General features: G+C 43.5%; 1 protein-coding gene across 16 annotated transcripts in view; it reads left to right on the forward strand.

Moving 5' to 3' along the window:
* The window catches only part of Cadps (calcium dependent secretion activator), a 454,141-nt gene that overhangs the window by 86,474 nt on the left and 346,115 nt on the right, over positions 1–21,552 (forward strand). For all 16 annotated transcript variants that reach the window (XM_039093071.2, XM_063274046.1, XM_039093064.2 and 13 more), the window contains exon 2: positions 16,356–16,469. In XM_039093071.2, the coding sequence (XP_038948999.1) occupies positions 16,356–16,469 (114 nt within the window). The remainder of the gene's footprint in view (positions 1–16,355; positions 16,470–21,552) is intronic.

Raw genomic sequence — 21,552 nt, forward strand, 5'->3', positions numbered from 1 at the left:
TACAGGCTGGGGCGTCCTGAATGTCGGGGGGCTGGGGGCTTATCTCTTCCTGCCAGGTGGCCTGTGAGTCAGATCTGGTACTCCTGGTCTGTTCTGCATTCCTTTCCTTTTATGGTCTGTTAGTTTTAACGGTGACTCGGCCCTAGGTATCTGGGCGTGCCTGGGCTCCTTCAAGCCTGTTGCAGCTCTGAGTTAAGACTCATGGGGGAGGGGTCTTTCAGTTTGGTAAGAAAGCTACTTTGGATTATCAACAATAACACAATCAAGACTCAGTGTCTGGGTTCAAGTATTTGCATTTGATGTGTAACATCAAGATCAGGGTTTGATCCCTAGAACCTATATCAGAACAACAGGCTGACGGTGCATGTTGTAACTAGGAGCCAGGGGGGCAGCAACAGGATGGTTGAGTCCCAGTGTCATTCCAGTCCAGCCTACTTGACAAGTATCATGTCAGAACGACACTCTCCTGAAGAGGAGGAGGCTGTCACTCCAGAGGATGCAACCCCAGGTTAACCCCAGCCTGCATGTGCATGCATATTAGTTTGTGTGTGGACATGTATACCCAGATGTACAGACATACACATACAGGAGTGAGGAGGGAGAGAGGGAAGAGGCAAAGAGAGAGAGAGAGAGAGAGAGAGAAGATGAAAAACAAAAACAATGTTGGGTGAGCAAGGAGGTGTCAAGGATCTAGGAAGAATTGGGAGAGAAGAGAAACATGGTAAATATATTTCATAAAGAAATGATGGATATCAACGTAAGACTTGGGGCATATAGCATTCAAAAAGCAGTTCCTAATTTGCTTCCGTTGCAAGCAAATGAAATAGATGGTGTTGGGAGACTGAAGCTCAGAGTAATGAAGTGGGAAAATTAATTTATTTCCATTAAACCTGGTCACCAATGTTCCCAGCCTTAGCACCATCCACAATTACTCCTTGAGTCACCTGACACACTGCCTTGAAAGAAAAACAGCAACAGCAACAACAACAACAAAAACCCTGCTTCTGAGTTAAGGAAATCACTGGCCTGAGCTGTCCGTATAGAGCTGTTGTGTCCATCAGCCAGCCTGCAAGGGCTCATGGTATTCCCTCTGTGTCTAAACATACCTTCTGTGCCCCCCTCAAGATGATTAAACCTCAGAAATAACATTCTTACATCCACATGCATTTTAAGTGCTTCCATTTACTTACTTATTCATCATGTGCACATGTGTATGCATGTGTGACTGTGTGTGTGTGTTGCACACAGGAACATGCCTGGGCATGCATGTGGTAGGTTGGAGGACAACAGTTCCCTCATTCCACTTTGTGGGGCCTGGGAATCGAATTTATAACATCATGCATTAGAAAGTGTCTTTACCATTGAGCCATCTTGCCAACCCTTACAGAGTTTACAGAATAGAAAAACCTGTTTTCCAAACACAGCTCAGGATACCATTTTTGCATCTGAAAAGTTAGTGGCTTCTTAATATTATATAGTCAGTCAATTTCCCACAGAGATTTTTCTGACTAATTCACTAAAACTAAAAACTTACTTTTCAAGCAAGGTATATATATGATAATGTAATGACATGGCTTTCTAAATTTGGGGAGGGGGTGTGAGATAGAGTTACATATAGTTCAGGTTAGCCTCAAAATTGCTGTATAGCTGAGGATGACCTTGAACATCTGATCCTTCTGTCCTCTATTTGAGTTCTGAGCTATATAGGTGAGCTCCACCACACCTTGTTTGTGTAGTACTGGCATGGAGCCCCGAGCTTGGTGTCAGATCGGCTTCCTCTCCTCTTGTTTTATGCTCGCTCTTGGATGCCTATAGAGTTGATGCTCTTGTCATTATTGGGAGTGTTTTCCAGTCTGACTTTCACTACCTTGGCATTATCTATTGTGATGGTCTCATTCCCTAGAAATTGATCTTGGGACCCAGACATCACCAACCACATCAGGACGTGATTCTTAGGGGGAGTGCCTCAAAGACAGCCTCTGTGCTACACCAGCCATTGCTAGTCGTGCCTTTCAGTCTTAAAAGACACGGCTAACCCCTGCAGTTGTCTGCATTCAGTATTGTGATAGGCGTTGTATCTGGGCGGATGTCTACTCTCCTTTTCACATGGGTTAGCTGGGGAAAACTTAAAAAAAAATAAAAATTTTTCTCATCAAGTATTTATGAAAAATCACCCACGCAAAACAAGCTCGCTGCTTCCCTTTTTTCTATCTAGTAAGGCGGTTCCCTCACCTCCTTCCAAAGTGATCAGTTATGTTTTCCTTCCTTGGTGGTAAATATCACTACATGTATTCTCTTGAATCCTGAGTAGTCATTAGCCATTTAAGTCTTACTCTATCCATGACTGGTAGGAACCTCTTCTAACTGGTATCTTAATCCATGTAGCAAGATTCCAGAAGCCCTTCATTAGCTTCCAGATCGCTTCATGTAAACCTTCAACCAGTAGTTGAATGGTGAGTGTGTGGAAGGGTGAGGAATAATTGGACTCCACAAGATTTTGTTTATTTGTCTTTTAAAACTGCATGTATGTATGTGTGTGTGTGTGTGTTGTGTACCTGTGTATATGTACATGGTGCATGCATTGTGAGCATGCAGAAGCCAGAGGAGAAGTTCAATATCCTAATTCCCTTTCAATGGGATCTCTCAGTGAACCTGGATCTCTCAATTTCATCTCGACTGGCTGGCCAGAGAGCTCCCAGGAGTTCTCAGTCTCTTTCACCCAACGGTCTAAGGTTCAAAGCATACATGGTTCTCTCAGGTAGGGATCCATATTCAGATCTTGGTGTTTATGCAGTATGTGCTCTCACCATTGAACCATCTCCCCAGCCCTGGCTCCAGAAATTTGACCACTAGCGCTCAATTTTAGAGGTGCATCACAAGAATCTGTTACATGCACAACTTGCTAAATATGCATTCACTTTTTCCCTCTTGCATTTTTCTTTCACCCTTGAAAATCCTCTCCCCTCTCCAGATCACTGTAGCCACTGCTAAAGAATTATGTCTCTCCCTTAGCACCAAAGCCTGACTCTCAGAGCAGAACACAGGCAGTTGAGTGCTGAGAAGAGGGGAAGCTTTAGGAAAGAATGATGAGAAAATGATATTAGCTTTTAGAAAAGCTTCCCAGGGCTCTCAGCCAGGTCATGGTTACAGGAAGCAATGGGATGGATTTTAGAGAAGAGCATGTGAGGTCTGCTCTGATCTCCTGCTGTTTTAGAAAACCAGAGAAACATGCTTTTATTAGGTAGTCTCTAAGAGGCAAAGTTCAGTAGTGTGGCTTCTGGCATCCTGAGGCTTTGGATCTTGACTTCCATGGAAAAATCTATGATCTTTCCAGCCATCAGCTGTCCCTTGTACATCCTGACTCACAGGAGAAGCCACTTTCCAGCTTTTGTGCATCAGAGTGCTTGTAAAGTGTCTAGGTGTGGGGGGCACAGCGCAGGGTTGGAGCAACCAGCAGCATTTATTAAGCGCGTGCGCGCGCGCGCGCGCACACACACACACACACACACACACACACATACACACAGGGGGGTGGAGATGGGGAAGGGAGGAAGGGAGAGAGAAAAGTAGGTTCTAAACTTGTTCGTTCCTGGATCTCCCTACCCACAGGCTTTCACAATAAATAGGTCTGTGACAGGGCTACACTCATATACATTTTAAACAAAAGGATTCTGACTTAATCCAGACATTATTTAACATCAATTAGTATTTAGGCTGCATTGTAGATGATCTCTATTCAAGGAAACCTTTGAAGATGTTCAACACTGTCTTTTTCAATCACTCTCTACCTTGGATTTTTAGACAGAGTACCTCAGTGAATTAAGATCACCAATTTGTGTCAGTTGACTAGCATGAAAGCCCCAGGGATTCTTGCTGCCACCCTGGTGCTGTGCTCATGAACATGTCCTGCCATACTCCATGTTTAATGTGGGTGCTGGGGAACGAGGCTCAAGATTGTGTGGCAAGCATTTTGCTGGCTGAGATGTTACCTTCGCAGCCAGCACTTCATGTTTTTAAAGAAAGCATGGGACGGTCGTGTACTCAGTACCCATGCATGCCTATGCCAACATCATTCTCCCCGTTCTTCCAGCTTGCATTGCTGTGGTAAGTCTGTTTGTCATAGCTGTGGGCCACAATCCACTCAGCATTTTTAGCTAACGTCTGCAGTTTTCATTAGGGTCTGCATTTCTCCCTGTTGTACTTTTCAATTTCAGAATGCTTTAAAACATGTTTTCCATTTAATCTCTCTGCCTTTCTGGTCCTTGAATAGGGTGGTTAGATTAAAGCAGTCAAGATCTCTGTGGAACTCCAAATACCCAGCAGTCTGCAGAGTGGCTGCCGATCGATTGTGCCTATGTCATTGCTCATGACTGACAGGGCAAGATTCTTATCAAAATCAACTTCGGTGAAGCTCCTGGTCACCATTTGGGGGTGTTGTATTGAAAAACTCGCATAGCCTATGTGTAGTCACTATTCAGGGTTTTCTACCCTATTTTCTAAAAATAATTGCTACTGATAAATTTTCTATTACACTCCCAAAGACGCTGCTCACGCTTAGCAGTCTCGAATGTTGTTAGGTTGCATGTTTTAATCTGGTCTCCAACCAAACTGAACAGTCTGTCACCTCACCCCAGTCCTCAGTGCATTCATGCTGAGATCTGCACCTAGAAACTGACAAAAGAAATTCTCGATGTGTCCTTCAACCCCCACCCCATTTTCTTCTGTGTCGCTTCATGCACATTGTACTCCTACCCCAACATACCCTTCTCATGCCTTCTCCATCTCCTCGTCCTTCTTTCTGTGCTGCCCCTGGCTCTGAAGACAGAGATTCTGTTCTATTTCAGACCCTCTTCAAATGTCACAGCTTAAACAAAACACTGTACTATTTGCACATTGACTCCCAGGGCTCTCAAACCATGCCCTCTCTTGTTCAGTGTATGTCTATGGCTTCTCAGTGAATTAGGAATTAAACCTTCACTTTGGCATGCAAGGTCTGTACCATCATGTTCCATTCCCTGCTCACTGTGTGCTAGCAACCTGCATCCTGGAGGCATGATCATGTCCTCCCCAAATCTTCCTAACTACCACACGGCATCGATTCCATTCACTAGTCACAGACACATGACGTATAGCCATACCCACTGAGATCTTCGAGGTAATTCTGCTAATGTTGACGAGACACCGCCAGCTTATCCCCTCATGTGCATTGGTTTCAGTGATGATGCAGAAGGAGCAGGGAGGAGAGATAGCGCTGCCTTAGCATGACAAGGGCAATGGTAAATCATTTATATGACTGCAGCAAGGAAAGGACTCAGCGAACACAGCAACTTATCAGCATCTGCTGTGCGCGCAGGAACATGGTTGGGTACCACTGCCTTGATGATGCTGAGGCAGCAGGATCTTTCTGGACATATCACATACGGTGAACCCATTCACATCATACTGTCTGCCCACTCGTCTCCCCTGTGCTCTCCCAGCTGATCCTGCTCTACTCCATGTCAGGTGTATTAGCTTACATTGGATTTGAGAGAGATAGCTATGCAGAAATTACTTCACGTTTATATATATCACATCTGTAGTTCATTGAGAGAGAGAAGATGGAAACCGGAACTGGGTCCTTGATTTGGAGCCTTTGAATAGTGCTGCTGTAACACGGGTGTGCTATATATATATAACTGGATTGTATGGTAGATGTATTTTTAAGTTTTTGAACTTTGACTAGAACACCATCTTTAAAGAACAACTAAAAGACAAATTTAAGTATTTCACAGGTATTTTCAGGAAATAAATAAAGAAGATCAACGTTATGAAAGTAGCAGACATTGTATTTTGCTCCTGTTCAAGTTGCCGAGTTTAACCTACCACGATGAGTGGGGCAGTTCCTGACAGCTGGCTTTATATCTTTTGCAGGCTTTTGGGAAATACTCATGATAATAGTAAGAAACACAGCATCTTTGCCCATTAGGTAATAACATTTGTTGGCATTTGAAATACTTGCATGACTCAGTGAGCAAATGTTTTTGTATGAACAAATTTCTTTGACTTGCACTGGTGTAAGTCTTTCAAAGAACATGATAAACGAATGGATCTGACTGTTATCGAGTATAAGACATTCATTGATATGATTTCAAATGTCATATTTCTACCAATATGTAAACCAGTACCGTCCTTTGAGCCTTACCAAGGTGCTGGAGAAGACTGTCACATTTACCTAGCATAGCTATCAAGATTTTCGTTTGGAAAAGAATGTCATGTCCATAGAAGGGCATGTTTCCTCCACATACACCAACCAGTTAGAGCAACAGACTGAATCAGAAGTGAGAATCCACTTGTCCTCTTTTTAATCCAAAAAAGATTTAAAATACTATTAAATGCTCCAAATGTTTTCACTATTAACCTTTTTATTAAATGTTTTAATAATAATTATTACCATAGAATAATGATTAATAATAAAATATTAACCTCTTAAAATATTTTCATGCTGAATGTTATTTAGGTTAATGTATAATGAGGTGGTTCTTGTTCGTTTTAATGAATTAATAAATATTTTAAGCAACCCAATTTTAATCTAAGCTACAGTAGACATCAAGAGATATAACACAATTTGCCTAATGGAAGCCCTTCGGGGTCCTCAGCTGTGTTTCAAGTTATGTGGAGACTTTGAAATAAAAAGCTAAGGGTTTTCAAAAGCCTGTGATCTGTGCCTCTTTGTTAGCTGTTCTGTCAAAAAATCCAAGTGACTAGTGCCTCGGTGCCTCCAAAACGGAGGAAAAACTAATTTCTAAAGATTGTCTTGTTTTCAAGGGCAAGAGGTAGACCATGTTTCCCTTTTCTGTGACTGGTGGAGGTAGACCTCTATCCTTCCTTTTCTCCCTCTTCTTTTGTCTGTTTTTCATCTGCCTCCATTTTTCTCATTATGTTACTGTGTTATTTGGGAGTTACGGTGGCTGGAACCTTGGGCTTTGCGCATGCTCACTTTGCCAGTGTGCAAATCCTATACACAGAGCACTTCATCCCTCCTCCATCCAGCTGCTAGCCACAGTCCTTTTCTAAATTCCTCTTCTTGTCTCTCTTCTGGTAGATGGATGTTTGCTGGGAACATCCTGTCTTAATCAGTGTCACTTACAGTTTCCCAGCTTGGGTCCCTTTAGATCCTAGAATGCTTGTGGTAGTGTCATAGAATGTTCCTCTGGCCTTATTCTTTCTCTCTTGCCCAAATAGATCTTTAAGTATAGTATGAACAATGGTGTTTTCTATTACTTAGTTATTTAAAAATGCAGACTTGATTTAAGAAGTATAGTTATATTAAATATATTCAGCTGCCACTCTAAAATTAAAACAGACCCACATGCAAGGTGGATGCACAATGATAGAGCGGAACATGGTGATAGTGGACTGTTCATGTGTGGGAAGATGTCTCAAAAGATGAGGTAGAGTGTGAGAGAAGGGGATGCACAATGCCCATGTATGTGCACATGCACTCACTCACACCACATGAATATATACATATACCAAAGAAGACAGACAGACAGACAGACAGACAGACAGACACACACACACACACACACACACACACACACACACACCACCTCTAACTCCAAAGGACCGCTTTCCACTATCTGATCTATGTTCAGAATGATACATTGTTACAGGGTAGACATGGTTTCCCTCTTCACTTACCATACGGTTATATAATAGGAGCACACTGCCCAATGAATATGTTAGCAGCTATGCTTTCATCTGTGACTGCAGAAAGCTCCACGTACAGTAGAAAAGCAGTTGCTGCAAAGAAGAGGAAATAGTGGCAAGGACAAGTCAGGGCATACGCGTAGCTCCCATCCTTAAGCTCAGAGATCTGTGTAAACAAACATTGATTCAGTGGTTCACTATTTCTGCAACGTTCGTGGTCTTTTACTCCAGCTGTAGATACTGTAGTTGTTTGCTCCATCGAGGGAATAAGCAACAGGGAGGGAAATACGATGCCTCCGAGTCAACTCCTTTTTGTGAGGATTTCAAATGCGTTCTCCAAAGGCCTTAGAGGTGTCTGCCACTGTCACATGGCCATCTTTCAAGGGGATTTGACAGAAGTCATGGCAATTTTAACCCCTAAAGTGGAAGAGCTAAGGAAGAAAGGACGATGAATACCAACCACATCCATGCAATTTCGAAAGTGAGTGCATAAGCAAAAAGGAAAGGGGAAGAAGATGAAAGGTGATAGGAGAATTTAATAATGGTAATAATCCTTTCAATACATCATAGGAGCCGTTGCTGGGTAGTGTTGTGTGTGACTCACATATATCATCTTGTTCGTACCTCATAAAAACCCTGGAAGGAGAAAGCACTATTCTACAAGGAGACAGCGCTGTCCTTTGTTTTTAGGGGACAGACACCAAAGTGAATTTCTTGCCCAAGATACTGCAGTATAACCAGCAATGCTGGCTCTGGCTTCCCTCTTCCTTTCCCTAAGACAATCACTTAGAACACGATGTTTCTCACGAAAGATCCATCCCACACTCCTGCCAAGTGCTGCAGTGAGTTACAAATGGCCTGAAGGACAGTAGGAATTTCCAGACCTTGGTTAACGAGGCAGATTGGATCCAGGGTGTCTAAGTGGCTCTAGCAAGACCTGCAGCCCTCCCCTCTCCCCATGACCTGTCCTCTCTACAGGTTTTCTGCTCTTAGGACCCGTTGCTCAATTCGCAGTTCTGACCTTGATGCCCCAGTGGCTGCTGTACTGGTAAACGCTGTGAGAGGCCCTTTTGCTTTAGGAGGCTCTATTGGTAAGTGCCTTGTGCAGGCCTATTTGTTTGTTTAGAGTTGGGCTACAGTTACCAATTAGCCTAGGCCAATTATTTTAGTTTGTTTGTGCAACATCATCTTCCAGACTCTGCCCTATCTTGTAGGCCAGTTAACTTTCACTCAGACAGAAACTCTGTCCCACAGACTGATTCTTAGTCTAGCTGTTTTTATGAGCACCTAAGATTTTCATTTTGTCAGGCAGTAACAATGAATATTAGGAAGCAACGTAAGCAAATGATCTCTGATCTGCCAGGTAAGGTCGAACCTTGGTTATTTTCCATCTCTAGCATCTAGTATACACGAATCATTCACTGTTAATAGACTCACTCAACAAATACCTGTTGAGAGCTAATTATGTACAAAGCACTAAGCATATCAGTATGGAGGTAGATCGGGTTGGTATATTTACAAAACCTGTTTATTGTGGGAGGCAGATCATGATCAAATAGAGAACGAAATGCCCATCAGTAAGAAACTACATACAGCAATAATGGTGAACAGTCTATTGCTACACCCGACTCTGTGGCTAGATCTGCTGTGCATGACTGTCCCAGCACACACTGAGAAGCTGGAAAAAATGATCTGTGATGATAGGAGTCGGGCTATTGGTTGTCCTTGGAGAGCATTAGGATAAAAAAAGTGGGGGGTGGGGGGGGGACGTGAGATGACACAACAGGTAAAGCTGGCTACTGTCAAGTCTGACAGGCAGAGTTCCATCCCAGACCCATATGGTAGGTAGAGATGATTCCCATAGACTGCCTTCTAACCAACACATGCCCACTGTGGAACAAGTTCATGCACATGAACACAGACATGCGTACACACACACACACACACACACACACCCACACACGAGATAAACACATATGTAGTAAAATGGTTTTTAAAAAGAAAAAGGTTCTATTGCTTTGCAGAGAAGGAACTGAGAACCAACTAATATTCAGAAGTGAGCTCTATTTCAAGAGAGACCTTGTAATAGGGGAGGCCATGATCCAGCTTTGAAGTGTGAGAGCAATGAGTGGGGCTAACGTCAAAGACATGATAGGGCCTTAAAGGGAAAGAGAGGCTTCCCTGTAAAACCCGGAGAGAAGATCCTTTAAGATAGCTTAAAGTAAAAGAGAGAGATAGCTACCATGTACAACATGATGGGATCCTGAAAGGGAAAGAAGGGAGAAAGGAAGAAAAGAAAGGGAGAAGTAGGAGGAGCAATCACTTTTATAATTTCAGGAGAAGGGAGTCTGACAGTGTAAGCAGCAGAGATAATGAAAAACATCTGTGTCCAAGTCCCTTCTACATCCGGACTACATCAGTCAGAGACAGAGACCAAACCATGGTGAAGGCATGGCCTGATTCCTGAGACAGGGAAAGGTACCTAGAATGTCCGTGATCTACAAAGATCTGGGCTCTCACTTGTTATCTTGGGATGAGAGCTGGTTACGTTGGAAAGTTAACTTTGTAAGAATATATGTATCCTGCTCTTGATGTATTTTTTTCTATGCGTGTATATTATGACCCAGTCAAACAAATGTGTGTTAGATAATCTAAGTATTGACAATGCTTTAGGGCAATTCTCAGGACCAGAGCAACGTGACAGAGATTAGCCTGGGGACATTAGCTTGACACTTGGTCTGGAAGGGCCCTCCTAGAGACATGAGGCTGGGTTAGATTCTTAGGTGGTGGCTAGAGGAAAAAGTAGAAAGAGGACCTCATCAGAGAGCAGCCAGGGTAAAGCTTCAGACAACAAAGGCCCCAGAGCATCCGCAGGGCAGCAATGTGCTAGGGTGGGGCAGAATGCGTTCTGGGGCAGGGCTGAATGGGACAGGGCAAAGCAGAGTGCAGCTTCAATGAGGACCTTGGAAGTGTTTAGCTACTGTCTCCCCAAAATTAACTTGACTGGGTGTGACAGGCCGTGGGCTAAGTCCCCATTCCCTTTTAATCTTCCAAACAATCCTGGGACACAAGTCTTATATAATCCCCGTATTTTTTATATGAGGAGCCAAGGCTTAGGAAATGCAGCTTTTCCAAGCTTGGAAGTAGGTGGCCACACCAAAACATGAATCTCTCTGTCCCTTTGATCTGAACTCCAACCCAACTCAGAAGTGTTGTACAGTATACGACTCCTTCAAAGTACCGAGAACGCTGTAAAACTCTACATAGAGGCTGTTGAGAAAGAGCAGGTGAGCTGAATTTTACAGAGGTTTGCAATTGCTCCCAGTCCCGTCCTATTAAGGGAACAACGTGTGCAGTTTAATGGTAAGACCCATGCATAGCTGTGAGCATAGGCTGAACACTCACCCCATGTCAGTTCTGGCTTTGAGCACCCCCACTGCAGTCTTATGCAATCAGCTTTGGTGCCATGGCACTGAAGCAAACAGGGAGATAAATATGGTTCCTCTTTGCCTGATGAGACAAAGCTAGAGTTTACAGATTCACTGTCCTATAGTAAGGGAATTACGGTAAGTGCCAACAGGAAGGAAGCAAGAGGAGACTTCAGGCTTTGCTGCCAGAGATATACTTGCTCCCCCACCGCCGCTGCGAGCTGAATGCTCTCAAAGGCTTTTTGAAAGCAGAATTTGGTCCATGACACCATTAACTTCGAGAAGCCAATTGGCAGAGATAGCGGTTGGATCTTAAATATGATATGCGGTCATCAAATCATACAGGGAAGGGACAGCCTCTAGTTCCAAAGCTTAGTCCTGCTCCTCTGGTCAGTGGCCAGTCTTTATCCCTAAGATTTATACTGTTAAGGCCTCCCTCGTTATTTCACGCTCCCGCTGTGTAGCTGGACTTAGGCATACACCAAGGAAAATGACCTTCAAGTTTGAATTACGCCTCGATCAAAGGTTAATGCAGAGCAAGTAAACCATTCATTATGTGTACTTGGTAGCCTTTTTACATTGTGTGTGTTCAAAAGGGCCCAGATCTGTCCCCTTCTTGCTTGTTTTTCTTAAGATTTGTATATTCTGTAGTTTCTCTCGGAAATCCTAGAATATAATTTGGTCTAGCTTTATACGCTTTTCCTTTTCCATATAGATGGAAAGTCTCTAAGGATACACCTCCATGCCTTTAGATTGGCCTGGTGAATGAGATCAAGGAATAGCTGCGGTTCTTTGACTACTGAACCCTGAGGTTCTGGCGGAGCTCTGCATGCACGCTGGGCTCTTTGTCAATGCCCCCATGCTTATTTATTGGGCATTCAGATAATGGATTTGGCTTTAGTCAGCAATCAGTCTTGATCACTCAGATGGTGTGGGCTCCTAATTTTATTTCAATTACTAAAGACAAAAGCTTACCCACCTTGTCTCACAGAGCTAGGATTGATGTGAGCTGGAAGGAATCCTAAACGTAAAGTCCGTGAAACGCCCCGGCTTGTCCTGAGCAACTAAGAATTCTGATGTTAGTGAGTTCCACCTAACCTGCTCTGGAGGGACTCATGCTGGCATGCTGGCATGCTGGCTTGTGATTGTGTTCTCTGATGGGGCACAGTTCCATTCCAGGGACACACAGAGTCACTGTGCAATAGTCCTGGATCTGAACAGAACAGCGTAACTGAAGATGTGTGTTCTTTCCATGTTCTCAGGCTATACCATTCAATTTGATAGCCCCAGCCACCTGCAGTGATTCAACTGTGATATCGTAGGAGAGGAAACTATGGCTTCTCTCCAAGATACAGCGTTACACGAATGATATAGCTCATCGGAAGTTCACGTCATGATTATATGTGAAAGTGGTTTGGGGACACATTAGTTAAAATAAAGCATTTTAAAGATAATGTCAACTTTTTAAAACTTTACAGATATTACTGATATGGAGTGGTGGATTCCCTAAAGCATGGCAAGGATGAATGTTGAGACAGGGGAGTCCTTAATGCCTGCTGCACTGGCATGAGGATGATCCCAGTCCCACGGACAGGTAGAAACCTGAGATCCCAGCTCCATGTTTGCATAGAAACCTGTCATCCCAGCCCATGTACACATAGGAACCTGTGATCCCAGCACCATGGACAGGTAGAAACCTGTGATCATAGCCCCATGTACACATAGAAACCTGTAATCCCAGCCACATGTACACATAGAAGCCTGTGATCCCAGCCCCACGGACAAGTACACACTTATAATCCCAGCACTGAGGAGGCAAAACAGGACAGTTCCCTGGAACTTGCTGAACAATCAGCCTAGCTTTTTCTGCAAACCTCAAGTCCTAGTGAGCACCCTGCTTCAAAAAACATGATGAAATGAATGCCTCCTGAGAAAGAATATACAAGGTTGACCTATGGACTCTTCATACCTATACACATATGAACAAACATACATACATATACATACAAGAAATTTAGTAAACAAGCATGAATCTCATCAAACTTAAATCTTTTCATCTTCCCTTGCTTCCATATCCCTCCATGCCCAATTCTCCAAAACGCAGAAACTTTAATCAGAGTACCCAGCTGCCAGTTATGAACATTCTAAGAACCCTTTTTGTTTTATTTCTGTAGTAGAAACTCAGATGAGGTTTTAGTCTCCTAGAGCTTTAAACTATTTTTTCTTATGTATTTATTTATTTATTTATTTATTTATTTATTTATTTATTTATTTATTGGATATTTTTTATTTACATTTCAAATGGTATTCCCTTTCCCGGTTTCCCGGACATAAGCCCCGGATACGATCCCCTTCCCCTTTTTCCATAAGGCTGTTCCCCTTCCCAGACTAACCCCTCCCCTTCCCGCCTTCCCGCACTGGGGGAAGGCAGGGTCCAGCCTTCACATGACCAAGGGTTTCTCCTCCCATTGGTGCTCAACAAAACTATCCACTCCTACAGATGCAGCTGGAGCCACGAGTCTGTCCATGTGTATTCTTTGGATGGTGGTTTAGTCCCTGGGAGCTCTGGTTGGCTGGTTTTCTTGTTCTTATGGGGTTGCAAGCCCCTTCAGCTCCTTCAATCCTTTCTCTAACTCCTCCAATGGGGACCTCATTCTCCGTTCAATGGTTTGCTGCTAGCATTCACCTCTGTATGTGTCAAGCTTTGGTTGTTTCTGTAGATTTGTTTGGGTCCTGCGTCTGCTCTGCCACAGGGCTCAAGCCACTGGGGTGCAGGACACAGGAAGTTTGACCAAACTTACCTATGCCACTGCTGCCAGACAAGTGTCCGACTGTGGGAAGCCATAGGACAGGGCTCCGGGGGTGGGGAGCACAGTCTGGGGCACGTGACACAGCCAAGCTGGCCCGGGATGCCCGGGCCTGCAAGGAGCCTCTTGGGCATCCAGGCACCACTGGGGTGCCATGGAAGAGGTGAGAACAGAGTGGAGGCCTGTGAGGCTGGATCTAGCCTGGGGCCAAGGGGAAGAGGTAGAGCTCTGCCTGGTGCCTCAGGGAAGAGTCCTTGGCTTGGCAGAGGCAGTCTGTAGTTTTTGTGGTGGTGGCTGGGAGTGCGGGAAGGCCTTCTACAGGAGACTAGAAGGAGGTTCTGTAGGTGAAGGACTTCTCTAGGGCTCCACATGGTGGATCCTGATGAAAAGAGACAGTTTATAATTTTAAGGAGTTTATTGTCATGGCAGAAAGTGGATGAATAAAGCCATATCCCACTTCTCAGAGTGAGCCTGAGATTAAATACCTTTTGCAGGAAGGAGTGTCTGGGAAGGAAAATTCATTGGCTAAGCCTCCAGAGCCTATGTGATCTGTGATCACATCCTCTACCTGTGGAGAGGCTTGGGGTGTTGCCCTTACATGACTGATGGCCACAAATCTATGGAGGGCTGTGGGCTAGTGACTGGACTGGTTTCCAGGGAGTCAGGCAAAAAGCCTACCAGCCCTTCAGGGTCCTCAGGGTTTCAAACCTCCTCAACCAGGAACCAGGGTACCTTTCACTGTTCCACAATTTTCTACTTGTATTTATTTCTAATGATAAAGGCATTCAAAATCCATAAAAAAACAATACTTCTTTAATTAACAGACAAAACCATGTGTGTTGTATGCAACCTGCTTTATATCATGCCCCCACCATGGAACAGGTTAAACGTAAGTGGCAAAGGCAGCATCTCACACAAATAGTGTTTCGTAGTAGGAACACTCACCATGCAGCCTCCAAGCTGTTACAGAATGCATCATCTGAGCTGCAGAGGTAGTTCTGTGGCAGAATGCTTGCCCTAGCATGCAAGAAAAAAAAAGGGGGAGAAGCATAGGCTCAATCCATAGAATCAATCTCTCTCTCTCTCTCTCTCTCTCTCTCTCTCTCTCTCTCTCTCTCTCAGGGAATATGCACATGTGCTCATACACACACACATGCATGCATGCACTCTAATTGCTGTAGTCACCCTGCCATGGTGGCCAGATATCATGGTGCTACTGGAAAGACCGTGGTCGTCAGGAGCACGTCATCATCCATTTTGAATTGTAACCGTGTTCAAAGTCTTTTACCTTTTTAGAAGTCAGGAACCTGAACTTTTCGTAGTGTATTAACTTTATCTAATGTCAACAGAATCTACAGCTGTTTCAAGGCCACCCACAGATAGCATCTTCCCTGCACTTTGTTCATTCAGTTAAATCAACATGAATTGACAGCTTGTCACGTGTAGGACACTACGGAGGCTCTAGGGAAACCTTTAAAAAGGTAGCAAAATGGGCTTAACACATTACGTCACAACCATGAGTTGTGAAGATAAATGCTTGCCTTTGAGTCATGTGTGAGGAGGTCTTAGTTGGAGCTCCGGGGGTGGGGAAGCACAGTCTGGGAAAGTTGATGGAAGACAGGACATTCACAAACAGAGGATAGTCAGCATAGATCTTATAGGACTGTTTTCCTTGGAGACTACCTTGCCCCCTGTACCCCCTGACTCCTGGCCAGGAGTATGCTCACCGCACCATAAGTTCCACAGACTCTACAGGATACATGCTGCAAGGCGTTCAGACTTCTAAAGACCCTGCAGGTAGAGCGTCCGTTATGCACAGTGGAGCTTCTGAAATGCATGATGGAGTGTCAGCTAGGCAACATTCCAACAACAGGCCCTTCTTTAAAATTATAAGTAAATAAACACACAGACCTGCTCGTTTGCTTGGTGGTATTTGCTGATTTCTGCAGTATAAATAGTCCCGTGTGGCTCATAACACCAGCCAATGATGCATCCATAAATGCGAATCTGGAAAGAGACATGACCCACTTCTCTACAGATTCTAGATTACAAGCCCTGTGCCTATAAATAACCGTGGGCACAGATCAAAGTAAGAAATGAAAAGAATAGCGGATTCTGAATATAACCAAGCACCAATCCCTAAGGAATGTTTTAATAGCCAAATCTTTTTTAAAAGTTAGGAATAAATAAATAAACCTACTTGATGGTGCCTGATAATTTCTGTGGTAAAAGTATTCCTATGTGGTTTTAAAGCAATGTATCTAACTGCGGCTTGTATCAATTTTAGCAATGACTGTGTTCCATACGCGTTCAGAGAGTTTGCTCATGTATCAGGCCAGCCCACACTCTGAGAAGTGGGCATATTTACTGTGAAGTAGTCATGTACCTGTTTACATGAAGCCTTCAAGGTTCTCTTTCTCTCCCTCTGCAGATCAGCAAACAGCAGCTGCAGACTGTCAAGGACCGATTCCAGGCTTTCCTCAATGGGGAGACCCAAATCGTGGCAGATGAAGCCTTTATGAATGCTGTCCAGAGCTACTATGAGGTAAGTGCAGCCTACAGAATGAAGCACCAGCCTAGACTACTGATCTGAGAAAGAGAGAAGAAGGTATAGCACCTTGGTGGATGCAGAGGTGTCAGCAGTCATCTGACAAGGCACACTACAGTTCTGTGGTAGGGAGGGACGCAGATAGCACCTGCTCTTGTGCCTCCGATTGATGACTCAGTAGGCAGAGTGCTTGACACACATGCCTGAAAACTTGAGTGGAATCTTTAGCTCCACATGAAAGTCTGTGTTCCATGTTATATACTTGCAATTCCAGTACTGGGGAGGTGGAGACAAAAGGATTCCTGAGGTTCATTGATGTCTTAGTTAGTGTTCTGTTGCTATGAAGAGACACCATGACCATGGCAACTCTTATAGAAGAAAGCATATCGATTGCGGCTTGCAGAAGTTTAGTCCATTATCATTGTGACAGAAAGCATGGTGGTACCCAGTCAGACATGGTACTAGAGAAATATTTGAGAGTTCTATGCAGTCATCAGGAAAAGAGAGACTCTGGGCTTGGAATGGGTTGTTCAAAACCTCAGAGCCCACTTGCTATGACACGCTTCCTCCAACCAGGCCACACCTTTGAATCCTTTCAAATAGTGCCACTCCCTGGTGATCAAGTATTCATATGTATAAGCCTATCAGGGCCATTCTCATTCAAACTTCTATAACTGATCAGTCAACCTATCTCTGAAAGCCTTAGGTGTCTTCCAGTAAGAGACTCAGTCTCAAAAAAAAAAAAAAAAAAAGAAAAGAAAAAAAATGGTTCCAGAAGAATGAGATCCAAAGTTGATTTTTAGCCTCCACATATACATGTACACAAGTGTGCATGTACATACATGGACATGTGTACATGAAAAGGCTGCTGTTTTTAAACTCATTTTTATATACTGGCAATGTGCTAAGTGTTACCCTAGAATGTAGAACACTTTTATAGTTGGTTATCAAAAACATTTTCCATTGTATTGACAGACTAAGACTCCAAAAAGGCAAATCAGCTACTTGAATAAAATATTATGCATAGAAGCTGCCTGGAAATGAAACTGATGCCCTCCTTTTCCCCAGATTCTGAAAGCCAGTGGGAGAGTAATGAGAAAATCTTGTCAAAATAGGGAGCCCCTTCTCGTGTTTACATTCATAGACTGGAGTTTATAAATCTCTATATTACAAATCTTAATTAGGATGCTCATTTAACTAATGATGCAAATTAAAAGAAAGTGTCATTTCTATTAATTAAAATTGAAAATTAATCGTCATCAGCATGCTAATGAGTCTTGGGAAGTTACGATATCTATCGTGATTTCTTAGTTTCATTGATAGTGGGTAGTTTTCTATGAAAGAGCTCCTCCTGGGTCTGGCGAAGCTAGGAGGATGAAGAAGGATTGAATCTTTCCTGTTAGGATTTGAGTAGCATAACAAAGAATGGAGGGAATTAGAGTCCAGCTACTGTCTTCAATTAGCGAAGCTTTAGAGAGCTTTGGATTCTCATTTCTGGAAAGGCTAATCCCCTAAAACGCAGGTGGGAGATCAAGATTAGCACTGTGCCAGCAGACTTCCTAGGGGGTGGCACACCTCTTCCTCCATTTTCCTTCTCCCCTGGGCTGTCAGGAAGCTGGTAACTCTTTCCTAACCCTTTCAAACATTAAAGTGCACCGTTGTCAGCCTCTACCTCTGCCAGGACTTTGCATTGCAGATGACCCGCAGCTAGTTCAAACTAGACCTAAAGGGGATTTGTTCAAGAAACTTTGTTTCAAGGTTAGGGCTAGCCTTAGGCATGGTTGCATTTGGAGATGCCGATAGTATATCAATAGAATGTCAATAGTTTGCACCCTCCCTCCATATCTCTGCAGGAGCCGTCCCTCATTCTCTGCATATAGGGGATGCAAGCATGTCCCAACAGGTTAGCAAACCAAAGGGAACACACTTCTTTGCCTAGAATTGCAAAAGCTCAGGGACTTTTTGGGGTTGAATTAGCCTGACTGCAAAGCTCAAGACCAGGACTACCTCTGTAGCCTGTGTTTAGGCTCAGGCTATTTCAAGCATTGTAGCAAAGTGTAGGGGTTTCCCAGAGGGAAATTGGGAGTTGTTATTGTCATTTGGTCCAATCTGTGTGGCTCTCTTCTTAGCAGAGGAAACCACCAACCAACAAGCTTATTTTTTCTATTTCATTCTCATTCTCTCCCTCCCTATCTCCCACCTCCCCTTTCTTTCTTCTATTTTTTCTCTTCTGCTCTCTTTTTCCCTCCCTCCCCTCCCCCTCTCTCTTCCTTTCTTCCTTTCCATCTCTCTCTGGTGTTTGCAAGTACACACCTCTGTGTGTGTGTGTGTGTGTGTGTGTGTGTGTGTGTGTGTGTGTGTACTAGCATGCACACACACACACACAGACCCATACACACATACACAAACACCCTCCTCCACCCCACTGTACCATTTCTTCCCAGTTCAACCTACCAATAGCAATATTATATTTTAAAGAATAATGAATCTAGTCCTCAAAGATTCTGAGAGTACTACAGTAGATAAATCAGCCATAACCATTACCACTGTGTTGCTAGGAGATAAATTGTTTACATACTACCTATTACCATGGTAAAGAGCTCTTAAAGAAAAATAGTCTGAGAAGCAGTGTTCTTTACCCACTTGTGTGCCCATCCACCTTAGTCTGAGCCAAACCAGCAAGGGGGAAGGGGAAGGAAGAACAGAAGGAGGCCAAGTGCTCCAATGACTGTGAAAAGTACATAGGTTTATTTTGTTCCTTCCTAGTGGCCCTAATTGCCAGGGGAAGTCATCAGACTGCAGATTATTCCTTTAGTCACTTGAGTTAGGGCTATGAGGTTCCAGGGCTTCATCAGAGTCTCTCAGATGTAATCCAGTGTCCTTTCACATCCACCTGGTCTTTAGGCCAGGCATCAAGTCACCATCAGGATCCCAGGATTTTTTAGATAAATGTCCCATATGTTTGAGTCTACAACTTCTTCATCTATAAAAGTACCCCCTCTGCATATGCATGTGTGCATATGGTAGCTTCATTTCATCCTCTTAATATCAAGCTTTATCCTTATTCATGTTTCATGTTGGGATACTTCAGTTTGTGAAAAAAATAGTGTGTGTGTGTGTGTGAGAGAGAGAGAGAGAGAGAGAGAGAGAGAGAGAGAGAGAGCGAGAGAGAGAGGGAGAGAGAGAGAGAGAGAGAGAGAGAGAGAGAGAGAGAGAGAGTCTTATTAACTCATGCTACAGCATACGTATAGAGGTCAGAGAACAACACACAAAGAGCCTGTTCTCTCTCTCCACCTTATTTTTTGAGACAAGGTGTCTCCTATTGCTTTTGCTATAGATTTTTATGTAACTTCAAAGGATTGCATTCCAGTCACCAGGCTTGAGGGATGAATTCCTTTACCTACTAGGGCATCTCCTTGGCCAAGATAATTTACTTTTCAAGGCAGGTAAAGATCTGCCCTAGTCTCAGTCTGGCAGCAAGAAAGTAGCAGCTAAACCCACCTCCCTGTATGTGCATATCTGTTAGGTATGAATGTGTTCATTTGTCAAACAACCTGGCAAGTCCTTAGCTAATGAATGGACCTCGTGTATCAACATATCTTTCACCTCACATTTGGACTTGTCTAGGAGATTTCAGAAGACTAGGAAAGGGTTATGAATGCCGTGAATAGAACTATTCCCAAGATTGAAGTCTCATGTCGCAGCCTCTAAGAAAGGAAAACAAACACAAAGAATATAAAGAGATCAACTGTGTTCACACAAGCTGACACCAGCTCAGACCTCACTTGTCTTTTACCACACTAGTAAGCCAGGGAAATTAGTTTCTGGCTAGTGTCCTGTGTCTCTGGCTGACTTGCCTCCTCTGACACTCTGTTTCTCCCCATTCCCTCAGTCCTTAGTTTCCTGGTCCATGTTGATGTACTCATGGCCACTCCTGCAGTAGCTGAAGTCACATGAGACTTCTCTGAACTAACTTTTTGTTTCAAAGTCCCCTCAGCTCTATCCTCATCAAAGATGGAAGGCTGGATGTGTTGGTGAAAGACAATGAGGTCCAAATGGCTAAGTGACTTCTGAAGTCAACACAACGCACTTAGCACATACTAAGTGACTACTCTGTTCAAGAAAGGGACCGGGAGAGTTGTCATGTCTAGAATGTGTTGGTCATGAATATGGGTTCTATAGAATCTTTGTCCTAACTTGTTTGGAGGCCCACATATGTGTCTTTTGACTCCTGTTTTCCCATCTCACCCTAATGTTATCTGGTTAATCAGCAAGGTTTCTGCTAGAAACATCTGCACTGTTCTTACCAGTGCACTACAAAAAGTATGCACTGGGCATCAGCTATGTGCCAGACACTAGGTTAGACACAAACAAAGCAAGGAAGCTTTGGGAGATGGCTCAGTTGACAAAATCACTCACCATACAAGTGTAAGTATATAAGTTTGGATCCTCAGAACCCACGTAGGTAAAGAGGTACACAGAAGCATATGTCCGTAATCACAGTACTTCTAGGCCAAGATGGCAGATGAGAAAAGGAGAAACCCATAGGTCAGCTAGCCTGGAGTAGGCAGAAGTGAACAAGAGACCCTGTTTCAAACAAGGTAGAAGGCAAGGACAAACACCTAAGTTTGTCTTCTGACCTCTATCTGTAACACTTATGAGTCTACATGCACACAGGTAAATGTGAACACACATATATACATACATACACACAGTCACACACTCACACATACATATAAATATATACACATATACACACATGCATACACACATACACTCACATACACACATGTACACACTCTCACACACACATATACACATACATACATCCATACATCCACACACTCACACACACAATACATACACACACATACATATACACACACAAACACACACATACATACATACTTACATCCACACATACTCACACATACACACACATATATACACAGACATAGAGATACACATATACACACATACATACAAACATATACCCACATACTCACATACATATACATACATACACACAAACACACACATACATACACACACATACATACAAATATATACCTACATACTC

This window comes from Rattus norvegicus, chromosome 15, assembly GCF_036323735.1.
Source record: "Rattus norvegicus strain BN/NHsdMcwi chromosome 15, GRCr8, whole genome shotgun sequence".
Lineage (NCBI taxonomy): Eukaryota > Metazoa > Chordata > Mammalia > Rodentia > Muridae > Rattus > Rattus norvegicus.